This window comes from Gigantopelta aegis, chromosome 3 (assembly GCF_016097555.1).
Source record: "Gigantopelta aegis isolate Gae_Host chromosome 3, Gae_host_genome, whole genome shotgun sequence".
NCBI lineage: Eukaryota > Metazoa > Mollusca > Gastropoda > Neomphalida > Peltospiridae > Gigantopelta > Gigantopelta aegis.
The window spans coordinates 72,966,931-72,980,095 of record NC_054701.1 but is presented as its reverse complement, the minus strand read 5'-3'; the positions used below and the strand labels follow the sequence as shown (position 1 = coordinate 72,980,095).

The 13,165-nt window shown below is 36.5% G+C and overlaps 1 protein-coding gene across 2 annotated transcripts in view; it reads right to left on the bottom strand.

The window, feature by feature from the left end:
- LOC121369047 (laminin subunit beta-1-like) overlaps positions 1-13,165 on the bottom strand; it is an 80,176-nt gene that overhangs the window by 14,463 nt on the left and 52,548 nt on the right. For both annotated transcript variants that reach the window (XM_041493866.1, XM_041493867.1), the window contains 11 exons: positions 12,697-12,824; positions 11,575-11,764; positions 10,118-10,261; positions 9,017-9,248; positions 7,779-7,942; positions 6,984-7,208; positions 6,373-6,572; positions 5,079-5,175; positions 4,163-4,354; positions 3,354-3,534; positions 1,624-1,808 (listed from right to left, as the gene is read on the bottom strand). In XM_041493866.1, the coding sequence (XP_041349800.1) occupies positions 1,624-1,808; positions 3,354-3,534; positions 4,163-4,354; positions 5,079-5,175; positions 6,373-6,572; positions 6,984-7,208; positions 7,779-7,942; positions 9,017-9,248; positions 10,118-10,261; positions 11,575-11,764; positions 12,697-12,824 (1,938 nt within the window). The remainder of the gene's footprint in view (positions 1-1,623; positions 1,809-3,353; positions 3,535-4,162; positions 4,355-5,078; positions 5,176-6,372; positions 6,573-6,983; positions 7,209-7,778; positions 7,943-9,016; positions 9,249-10,117; positions 10,262-11,574; positions 11,765-12,696; positions 12,825-13,165) is intronic.

The window sequence follows — 13,165 nt, the reverse complement described above, 5'->3', positions numbered from 1 at the left end:
AACTGTCGGCCAGATACAGAGGCCAGGCAAGCGAACACCCTGCACTTTTATACTGTCGGTGTTCATGTTGCACGTGCAGACAACGCACGTGCAGTGATGACATGGTTTGCACGTGGCTGCGTTTTTGCGAATATTCACATTTTGGAACTTTATTGTACAGTAGCTGCGTTTTATCGAATGTAACCGTGGGAATGTGTTTGGGACATGCAATGACCTTATATTCACAAAGCATGAACCGGTAGGAAACATAAAATCGGAGTTATAACCCATTTGTACCCTTTTGCGTTTCTTTTTTTGAAGAGTATATATATATATATGACAGACAGGACAGCACATACCATGCGAGATGGCAAAATCCCCCACCAACCAATGGGTCTTTCCAGGTCCTTTGATACTATGACCCAAGCACCTCAGGTTAGCAGTCTACAGACAGCTAAATCTCACCATTAATCTTAAATGTATATATACTCAACAACGAAACTTTAGCAAATATCTTTTATGACGTCTAAATTTGCCATGCTTGAATAAACTTAAAAGAAAACCAGGTCCTCCTGTTGTGTTAAGGCAAAGGTTGATGAGTTTATGTTGTCTGTAAATGGTAAACATTTCAGATGTGAATACTAATTAATAAAAATGGGTTAATTTATAAATGTTATGCCATTTCTTTTAACATTAGCTAAACTTTCGTCGTTGAGCATACAAGTGACTAGAGATGCTCCTTAATGGTGAAAGGTGGGATGTAGCCCAGTGGTAAACGCTTGCCTGATGCGTGATCGATTTAGGATCGATCCTCGTTGGTGGGCCCACTTAGCTATTTCTCACTCTAGCTAGTGCACCACAACTGGTATACCAAAGGCCGTGGTATGTGCAATCCTGTCTCTGGGATGGTGGTACCGGCCTTGGTGGCGTCGTGGTAGGCCATCGGTCTACAGGTTGGTAGGTACTGGGTTCGGATCCCAGTCAAGGCATGGGATTTTTAATCCAGATACCGACTCCACACCCTGAGTGAGTGCTCCGCAAGGCTCAATGGGTAGGTGTAAACCACTTGCACCGACCAGCGGTCCATAACTGGTTCAACAAAGGCCATGGTTTGTGCTATCCTGTCTGTGGGAAGCGCAAATAAAAGATCCCTTGCTGCTAATCGGAAGAGTAGCCCATGTAGTGGCGACAGCGGGTTTCCTCTCAAAATCTGTGTGGTCCATAACCATATCTGACGCCATATAACCGTAAATAAAATGTGTTGAGTGCGTAGTTAAATAAAACATTTCTTTCTTTCTTTCTTTCTGGGATGGTGCATATAAAATATCCTTTGCTACTAATGGAAAAATGTAGCAGGTTTCCTCTCTAAAACTATATGTCAAAAATTACCAAATGTTTGACATCCAATAGCCGATGATTAATAAATCAATGTGCTATAAACAAACTTTTGTTATTTGTGTTGAATGTAATTATGTATATACATCATGTTTGATTGAGCTAACTCTACTTTTAAAAAATTACTTATTACAATGTCAAAAATATCTCTGCTTGAGATATTTGCATCAATGGGTTTTACAGCTTTCGTAATATTTCATCTTTCACTACTAAATATATAGAATAAATTATTTGAAGACTACAACAGACCTTCAACATCTCTAGCTTGAATGTCAGTAGCGTTTTTCCTGAGTTCTTGAGCCAAGTCTTTGAGATCATTCACGCGGCGCTTCAGAGCAGCGATCTTGTTGTTTCCGATCTGTACACGGGCCGTCGTGTTACTCAGCTCCTTGTCAATGTTATTCAGCATTTTGTTGTTATCTGTCAGATTTTTCCTGTTTACAAAGCAAAAAGTTATTTTTTACAATATTTGACTTAAAGTATAATGCAAAATGATGTATTAAATCAGAGATAGCCTAACTTAGTATTTTCACAAATGTTTATGGTTGTGTTACAAATAAAAAATCTAAATAAAATAATTGAAGAATATTCAACAAGCTTTAATTTTTTAATAAATTACTTTATGTCAGACATAAACTTGATAAAAGTATGGTAATGAATTTACTATGCTATTTATTATAAGGAATGGAATTTGACAATGTATTTATTTAACCTTCTGACTACTGCAGGCAAGATATCTCACACGTGTTCACACCAGTTGACATATTATACCCTGTATACAGTGCATTCCCCAATTCTCTTTGAGAATAGCCAATACAGCACAGAATTGAAGTTTTGAGTAAAATTCAGTATCCGTAAAATTCTGTGATATTTGTGTTTTTGCAGTTCTTTACACTGTTTTTGTTTAAGTCTTGATTTTTTATATTGATGTTGATCATCACTTTATTTATTTGCATTACCATAGTTTGACACCCAATAGCCGATGTATTTTTCGTGCTGGGGTGTCGTTAAACATTCATTCATTCATTCATTCATTCCCCAATTCACATTTCCCGCCGTTTTGTCAACAACACTCACCAGAAATGTTTTTTCTTAACAGGAAACAGTTTAGTTTACAGCATGCTAGCTTTTGTTTGTTGTTTTTCAGTGGAAAATGGCTTGGAATTTTGTGTTCAAAAATTGATTTTCGGCAAAGTATTTTCGCTTGACAACAATGGCAGCATGTCGCGGTCATTTTCAAGGATCGATAGCCGATTGTGACAGCTAATTTGATAATAAATTTGATCGTTTTACCAACAACGAAAATCACTAAATATTGCAATATGAATTGTAGTTCTTTTTTCTTTCTTTTTTTAAATTCTGGTCAGAAAACCACTGTTATCGGGAATAATGGACATAAATACTGGACAGCTGGCCACAAATGCTTGTAAGTAAATGCGACTTTTTCTATTTTTTGCCTAATTTTAATCACCATTAACTGATTTAAAATATCATAAAAATTACAAAAACCCACAAAAATAATACTTACCGATTCATATATGAATTTTATTTTCTGTATTTATAAAACATTTAAGTGAATATATGTCAGTAAAAATTATAAACTTGTACCCACTCAACGTTGTTTTTGTCAAAAATTTATCCAGTAGTCTAAAGGTTAAATCTAGAGACAGTGTGTGACTTCATAAATAGCTATTATGGGACATATCACTTCCTAGTGAGATGTGATATAAACTAAGATATGAAATATGCCTATGGACAATTAGGTCAGAATATGGAAAATAAATTTGTCAGGCTATGGCATTTCTGTAGCATGATCATTAGGATGAGCACTTGCAAACAATTTGACTGGTACCATCGTCTACTATCACATTTCATCTAAAGTCGGGCACAAAAATCAGTCTAGCCCTCCAAACGGGCCACTCTTGATGTTCACTTAAATAATTACAAGTTCACAATGAAATTATATCATAGGAACTAACCTGATATCGATGAGCATCTGTTCGATGTCTTTGACATCGACCTTGGTAATGTTGGCACTGTCCAGAATATGTCTTATCTCGTCAATGTTGCTCTGCATCTGTTTGAATTCGTCATCAAACGCCTTTATCGCACCTGTCACTGAAATGTTGTTGGCCGTCTCCACCAGGTGGTGTGTCTGATCTATAAAACAAAACAAAAACCCAATGCCATTCAGTAGTCATTTTCAACTAGGGATTTTGCAGAACTAAATGCCCCACTAACCATACACTGTATCACCATTGATTATAAATGTATAATGTTTGTACCAATAAGCAAATGCTTACGGTAATAAAGAATTAAAATGTATGTTCCATCTAGCTGGATGGACATATTTATTCAGGGACAGTTTATTAGTGACTATGTTTTAACATTTTTAGAATTGTGTTTTAATATCTGAAAATTGTGTAGCAAATTACAATGTGATACTTAACATTTTATCAATATCCACATAAAAAAGTGTATCTAAATAAAATAACTTTCTTCTAATGATACATATTACTTATATGTAAATTATATGTAGGAATGCCATCAAGAAATATATACCGGACATCAAAGGAAATGCAAATATTTTAATTAAAATAAAATTCATGATAAAATTAATTTAGTTAATATGGTTAAAATGGGCCTAAAACGTTCAAAAGACACTTGCATTGTTTACAGACCTAAAAACTAACGGGATTCAAACTCAATACTTTAAAATAAATTTAATTAATATTTGCATTTCTTTTCAGTATGGAAATATTTTATACAATAATAATAATAATAATACCTCTGAGATCGCGAACTATTCTATCCCAGTTGTCGAAGCACTCTCCACATGGTTTACAGTATGGAAGCTGCCCGGTCGTTCCCCTCGCACACCTATCACACTTGTATCCTGTGACCCCCGTCATACACTGACACTGTCCCGTGCGACGATCACACTGCATAGACGATGACCCTTGTGGATCGCAGTCACAGGCTGAAAGAAAAAAACAGGTTTCAAAAGTTTAAATTCAATTATTTGTGACAATTATCTATTAGATTTAGTTATAATTTATCACTGTAATATATTGACATTTGATTAGTCAGTACATAACAGTGGGCGGAGACCTGTGTTTAGTAGCATCTGGTACCACCAGAAGTTAATATAAAAATGCCACGTGTGTTTGCTGAAGGCCAAGTAAAGCCAGTGCCATGTTTTAATGAACCTATGAATTGACTTCTTATTTATTGTGTTATTGAAGATTTAACAATCACAAAGGTAAACAAGCATTCTGAGAATACTGCTAAAGCAATATAGGTCTCCTACTAGGCCCAACAACTTTTTGTATATCCTAAATTTAAGGGCCATAACTCCTGTCAAAAATAGGTAATCACCATGAATGTAAAACTTCTACAACTCTCAATATCTTGAGGCATTGCAAAAAATGTCCAGAGAAAAAATCTATAGTCCCTCCCACTGAACTGGTTGGGGACTAATAACATTAATCTGTGTTAATTTTTAGTACATGATAGATGGGTAGGTCAGGATCAAATAATAATTGTTGACTTCCTTTTTTTCCCAACATGACATTTTCGATGCTTTACTGAAGAATAACATGCAGTTTTCAGCAATGTCATCCACTCATTAATTAAATTAATTCTTGTTTGAGACCAGAAAATCATAACTGCAGAATGTTGGTTGTTATCAAAGATTTACTCACGGAAGCACTGGTTGTTTGGGTCTCCCCAGAAGAAATCTTCACAATCACTGCACGTTCGGCCACCTCGACCAGCTTTGCATGAACACTGACCTTCAAGCTGAAAAACAATACGTAATTAATTGAGGTGTATGTTCACGGACTTTAAAAAAAAACAATCACATGTATGATTAAAATCTTGACCATTTGGCAATCTCAACATACAAAATGATATGTGGGAGGGAAGGGTATAACAATTAGAAAATTTAGCTTTTCGTAATTAACATGAAAGAAAACATTATTTGAGTTTGAACAGGTACTAGGATGAAAATCCAGCATCTACCAAACTTAAAGTTTTTGTTTCGTTTAACGACACCACTAGAGCACACTGATTTATTAATCATCAGCTATTGGATGTCAAAAAGTTTGTAATTGTTTTTGTTTTGTTTTTTTAACAATACCACTAGAGCACATTGGTTGTCAAACATTTGGTATTTCCCACTTGTAGTCATCAGAGGAAACCCACTACATTTTTTTTAATGCAGCAAGGAATCTTTTATATGCACTCTCCCACAGACAGGAAAGCACATACCATGGCCTTTGACCAGTTGTGGTGCACTGGTTGGAATGAGAAAAAACCCCAATCAGTTGAATGGATACAACGAGGTGGTTCGATCCTACAGGTTAAAAGAGTACTTACATGTAACTTTTGATAGTAAATGTGGACTGGCCTTGGTGGTGTTGTGTTTATAAGCCATCAGACATCCAAACATTTTAACATAATAGTCTTAGAGAGGAAACTTGCTACATTTTTTCATTAGTAGCAAGACCAAATCTTTTATATGCACCATCCTAGACAGGATGGCACATAACACAGCCTTTGTTATAACAGTCATGGTGCATTGGCTTGACAAAGGCTTACGGCCGCTGACCTAACCACTACACCACAGACGAAGGAGGAGGAAATGTTTTATTTAATGTATTGTTAAATAAAACTCAACACATTTTATTTAGTTATTTGGCGTGAGACATATGGTTAAGGACCACACAGATACTGAGAGAGGAAACCCGCTGTCACCTCTTCACAGGCTTTCTTTTCGATTAGCAGCAAGGGATCTTTTATATGCACCATCTCACAATTAGGGTAGTACATACCACAGCCTTTGATATACAAGAAATAGCCCAATGGGCCCACCGATGGGGATTGATCCCATACCAACCGTGCATCCAGCAAGCGCTGTACCACTGGGCTACATCCCACCCCTACTACATCACAGAGACTGGAAGACAATCCCCTTTATTTCTCATATCTACGCACCTGGGAGCATTCCTGTGACAGAGCGCCAGTGGGATCACAGCTGCAGGCATCACAGCCTCGACCACTGGCCAGGTTCCAATACATGGGAGCACACCTGTCGCAGGTGGGACCAATCACGTTGGGCAGACACGGACACTGGCCTGTACGGCGGTCACACTGACCAGCCTGGGAATTGGTACCAAGGCTGTGGCACACACATCCTGGAAAATAAATGATAAAATAGCTCACATTTTATTTGCTAGATAAACAATATTGGATTACTTTATTACTATCATGCTCATAATCATATTGCAATTTTAACTTATATCCCAAAGATATTTAATTATTCAGTTAAACTCTAAAATTAAGATTGTTTGAAACATATTAATTAAAATTGTATTTTATCCTTCCACTTTTTAACTGATATTGTCCTGAATCTCTTAAATTACAATTAATAAGTTTTAAGCCTACAAATATAGTGTAATCACAGTACCCTGCTTCTATAATGATATTTTGTTTTGGAAACAGCAACCAGATAACATCACTGATGTAACAAAAATCAATTTAATGAAGGGAAAAAAAAAGGTAAATAAATAAATACATAAATGAATAGCAAGTAAATGCTCCCTTACGTTTACAGTCCTGGGATGTGGCATCACCATAGTAACCGGCAATGCAGTGTTCACAGCTAAAACCTTCAGTGTTGAAGAGACAGTTCATGCACTCTCCTGTGGACGCATCGCAGTTTCCGGGACGATCGGGATTGATGTTGTTGTTGCAGGAACACGGCTCACATGTCCCGCCGGGTGTCAGTGGGTTACCGAAGTAGTTTGTGGCACACCTATCACAACTCTCACCTGAAAAATATAACCCCAAAAAATTAATCAACATAATAATTGTAACAGAGGCAACTCTTGCTATAATGGCCATATTTGTTCTGTGTTTGTACTGCAGTTATAAAGAATGAAAGTATTAAAGTTTCTTTAATGACACCACTAGAGCACATTGATTAATTAATCAGTGGCTATTGGATGTAAATTATAAAGAATGAATGAATGAACATTTAATAACACCCCAGCACAAAAATACACATCAGCTACTGAGTGTCACAAATGGTAAGTATGTGCAATTATTATGTATATATATATTTATGTAAAACCACAGTGTAAGGAGCTGTGGGGAAAACAGTTTACTGGTATAACGATCTTGTGAAGAGTTATCCCCCATAGCTTGCATATTTTGTTTTACCAAATAGTAATACTATAATATGTAATAAATTACTAACATAGAAACAAAGAAAAAATTAATAATTTGCCAGTGGTTGGGATTCCATTTATTGCAATCAATCTTACGACCTTAGTTGAGTGCTCTATGACTGGGCTACATCCTGCCATCACTATTAAGCTAAAAGTCAATGCCGTACTAACCTTGATATCCCGGGAAACAGTGGCAGGTAACTACTTGGTTTCGCCGGTCCAGACTGCATGTGCTTGCATGCTGGTTATCCGAGCCGGGCCCACCGGGACACAAACACGGTTTACACGGAATGCTCACACCAGTACGAGGATCACCATAGTAACCATCCGTACATCTACAAAAACAAATAAAAGAAATACATGCCAGAACTGAGCTACATTTTAATGCAAACAGTGAGGAAATCTCCTAGTAATCGTAATAATAAGGATAAAGGAGAATGGTTATTTCTTTAATTATGTCTAATAAAATCTGGACCCAGCTTCACAAAGTGATCAGGGCATTGGAATTACTGTATATTCCCCTGACCTAAACTGTAACATTTCTCTACAGTATTATCTTCATTCTGCTATGTAGTATGTGTGTTTCTTTCCTGGAATTCACTACACATGGCTAAGACTTTTAAAGCACATATTCCAATGCTTTTAAAGACAACATTCCCTATTTTTAAATTTTTTAAAATGTACTTTTCTAAATATTGTAAAAAATCAAGTACTTTTTAAGCACAGGGCTAGTTCTGGGTCAGCAGAAAATTTTGCCAAATTATCAAACTTAAAAAAATTACAGAAACTCAGTTATTTTGTATCAAAATATCAGTTATTACATAAAATTATTTCGCCAAATGAAAATAAAATTTGCAAATGTGGTGAATGCCAGAGTTAGCTCTGTAAGCATCACAGAAATAAAAATGACTTCTGTGAGAACCCTGTATGCAATGTTTTTCAACAATCAACATACGCCGCCATTTTGGCATGTGTTAGTTGTCCACTGGTGTTTACTAGCTATGGTTGAATGAACTCTGGGCAAGTTATACTTTTGTTTTAAATTAAATGATCTTAAATTATGTCTAATAAAGTAAAACAGATTTGTCTTTGATTTTTACACTTTCTTTTTTAATAACGACCGTCTGGTTCCAGAAGATGAATATCCGGATTACAGAGTGTAGAGTTTGTTTTGCATTTTGGCTTTCCATAAGGCGGGGTTTCCAGACTACTGGAGTCTGGATTATCGAGGTCTAACTGTATACAGTCCACAAAAAATATTTGTAATATTCAATAAAACATTTTTTTTATCACAGGAAAACATTTCACACACACACACACACACACACACACACACACACACACACAGACAAACACACAGACACACACACACACACAGACAGACAGACAGACAGACATACACTCTTTACCTCTCACAGCTATTGCCCGTGGAGTAGTTTCTGCAGCGTAAACATTGTCCACTCAAGTTGTCGCACTCATCAGCATTTCCGTTACATGAGCACGGTCTGCACTGTGGGAATCCCCAGAATCCCCTGTCACACGAGTCACACATCCGCCCAAATGCGTTGGCAATACACGAGCACTGGCCAGTCTGCTCATTACAGAAGTTATCTCTCGCTCCAATGTTGTGGCAGTTGCAAGCTGAAATTAGAAACCACCAATATCAACAGATGATGTTTACATAATTTATCATTTTCATCTGTGCAGGAATGACATGATGGACTGAACTTTCCATGATGTAAAACTAATAGAAGTTACACTATAGCACTTATTACTATGTTTGTTTACTTTCCCAATTTTGTAGTAGTTGAAAGCTAAATTGAGAAACATCTGCATTTAATGAGGAAAATATTTAATTAATGGCACCCCAGCACATTGTTAAATCAACCTATTTTCACCAAGTGTGTAGTAGTTGTAAGCTGAAATTAAAACCATCAATATTTACAGATAACTATTTTACATTGCTAGAGTTGACTATTCTTTGGTTCATTTTAAGGAAGTGGTCTATTATATGCACTTTCCCCACAGACATATCAGTATTTATTATCATAAATACGCCAATGATGAATCCCTGGTTAGAACAGGAAAAAAACTGAATGAATGAATGAATGAATGAATCATCAATCAATCAATCAATGACACTCTAGCATGAAACACGTATCGGCTATTGTAATGTCAAACAAAACCCAGTGGAATTATTACTCAGAGATGACAAAACTCAAATGATACTAACAAATATTATTACCCATATGGTTAAAAATATCTTGGTACATATCAAAGTGATATGTCCCATTAGAACACCAAGTGGGACGTAACACTTCGTGACAATTGGCCACACTACAATCTTACAGGAACGTCAACCATACGAGTTAAGTGATATAAATTAAGATCGATTATGGGTATTAAATAGGATATTAAACTAACAATTTCGTATCATGAATATCCTATAATTCTTTACTGGCAAGAAAAGCTTAACACATGGATACAGAAGTTTGACGTTTTTCACTTACGAGTACATCCGTTAGGTCCGAAGCCATATGTGCCAGGAGCACACTGGTCACATCGTCGTCCCACAACGTGTGGCTTACACTGACACTGGCCGCCTTCAATGTCACAGTCACGACTCAGAGAACCCATCGGATCACACTTACAATCTGAAAAAAAACCCCACAAATTATTATTAAACCATGACATCAACCCGACAGCGAAGAGAAAAAGAAGGAAGTTATAGTCACATGACCGGAACTACAGGGAGCATACAGTAGAATAATTTTAGGCCATCCCATTGGCTGTTGGGATCATGGGCGAATGGGGACTTTGATTTAGGGGGGTCTGGAGGGGTTGATTTGCGCAAAATTTTACCCAGATAAAAACTGCCCTAATTTTTCAGTTTTCCCACTGTTTTGCCCGAATTTGGGTCGCACGCCCATGGTTGGGATGTTCGGACCACACCACTTGTGTGGAGGGGGAAGTGCACTTGTTGAGGACAGGTGATGTTCAAAGAAATGGTATTATAATTGTGGCTAAGTATGCTGTAAATTATGAAAGATATACTACTTTCATTATTATTTGTACTTAAAATACAAAATAAATGTTTGTCAGCTTGAAATAAGCAGCAGGTTTTAAAGGATTATCTCCCTTACAAAAGTAAAATCATACAGCTTTCCATCTAAGATTCACATTAGCTACTTCATATACAATTAGTAAAATTGAACAAACAAAATCTAGAAAACTAAATTTTTCATCAAAGTTAAAATTTGTTTTCTTTAAAGACCACACTAGAACACATTAATTTACTAATCATCAGCTATTGGGTGTCAAACATTTGGTAATTTTGATATATGGTCTTAAGGAAAGACATTAAATTTTCATTAGCAGCATCTTTCATCTGCACTTTTTTGCAACAGCACATACCATGGCCACTGATATACTAGTCATGGTTCACTGGTTAGGATGGGGGGGGGGGGGGATTTTCAATTGGTCCACGGAACGGGCTTGATACTACAACAAAACACTTCAAAAAGTTGTTTTATTTAACGACACCACTGGAGCACATCGAGTAATCAATCATCAGGTAATTGGATGTCAAACATTTGGTAATTCTGACACAGTCATCAGAGGAAGCACACTACATTTTTTCTAATGCAGCAAGGGATCTTTTATATGCACTTCCCTACAGACAGGAAAGCACATATCACAACCTTTGTCCAGTTGTGGTGCACTGGTTGGAACGAGAAAAAAACCCCAATCAGTTTAATGAATCCACGGAGGTGGTTCGATCCTGCGACGCAAGCACCTCAAGCGAGCTCTCAACTGATTGAGCTAAATTCCACCCCCCCCAAACACTTCAAATGAACACTCTACAGACTGAGCTATATCCAGACCCTCTTTTAAAACTAAAATCTGGAATGCTGGAAAAACCTGATGTTTTCATCTCTTTAAAAACAAATGCACTTGTCACACTAACCTATAGCCCCATTGTGCATAACGGAGGATATGCTGAAGATGTGTTTCTTGCACAGTTCGGACAGATCCATCTGAATGGAGGAGAACTGCATCTCTTTACAGCGATGTCGCAAGAAATCGTTTTTGTAATACTCCGGCAGTCCAGGTCCTTGGAAAATTGGAATGTAATCAGTGGATGGAACAAGCAGTATCTGGAATGTACAAAAGCAATCATTACTGCATTTTTAAAACTGAAAACATTTTATAACATAAAACAACAAAAGGAATGCGCTAAATATTTCCAACTCACCGGGACCTCTCCTATATACATACAATACTAATGGCGACAACCACATAATTATAATAGAAACGTATACATGTATGTACATAAAAAATTTATCTACAAATTTAGTATATTAAATCAATGTCAAGTTTGTTTTCATTTAAGCTATACTTACTCAATTAATTGGTTACAGAGATTGTTCAAGCAATACATTTCGATAAGCTATACATGATATGCACTATTTGTAATTGTTTATATTATTCAACATGCTATTGCTGAAAATACTATCCCAAAATAGCCATAATTTAGTGCACATACAATAACATTTTGACTGATATTTAAGTACTGGTAACATCCACTTATTAACAATATTGCTGGACAATTAGTTTTATTGAAACAAATAGTACATTACTATTATATTATAACAATGTAACTGTTGCTAATATTATTAAACTGTATGTATGTAAGAGAGGGCCTATTAAGTTGGCAAATTTATGCAATATTGTAAACTGATGGCGAGTGTGTTCTGTATTGTGATTGGTTAATTACGTTCTTTTTTCCAGGATTAAATAGAAAATAACACCCGGAAAGCTAATGACGTCATTAGAAAGTGGAACAGGTGAAGTTGACGATTCAAGGCCAACGCCTTCGGTCAAAAATGACATTTGCAGGATCAAATAGACAATAACACCCACAAATCTAAAAACTCCATATGGTTATTTTCTAAAAGTATGTTTTCAATCAAAGTCACAAGGCTTTTTTTTAACAACAGTCATTTGTATCAGCTTCTACAGAATATCTCTATCAACAAGTGTGACTGGATTTTAAAACATTGAATTAGAAAATGAATGTTGACCTTACCGAATCGACATACATGGTGGCGTCCGGTGTGTGTGTTCCGGTCTTGTATCTGTTGAAATCAATTCTTATTGTGTACCTCTTCCGGCTCTCCAGGCAAGATGGTTTGGAGACCAGCGAGTAACGCGAACCTGAAAACATATAGTAACGATCTTCATTAACCTTGTTAGTGACAAAAAAACACAAGAATTCCATGGTATTCAATGTTTTGCCTACGATAAACAATTGTGGTGCACTGTGATGAACATTTGAAGGTACGGCCATAAATCAAGTTTCACTGATCTAGGACATAAGTATAGGAAATGAGAAAATGGAGAAAAACAGTAGAAGAGAATTTTAGGCCATCCCATTGGCTGTTGGGATGTTCGGACCAGACCATTTGTGTGTGTGTGTGTGGTGGGGGGGGGGGGGGTGCACTTGTTGAGGACAGGTAATGTTGAAAAGAAATTATCTATAGGTGAAACTTTAAACG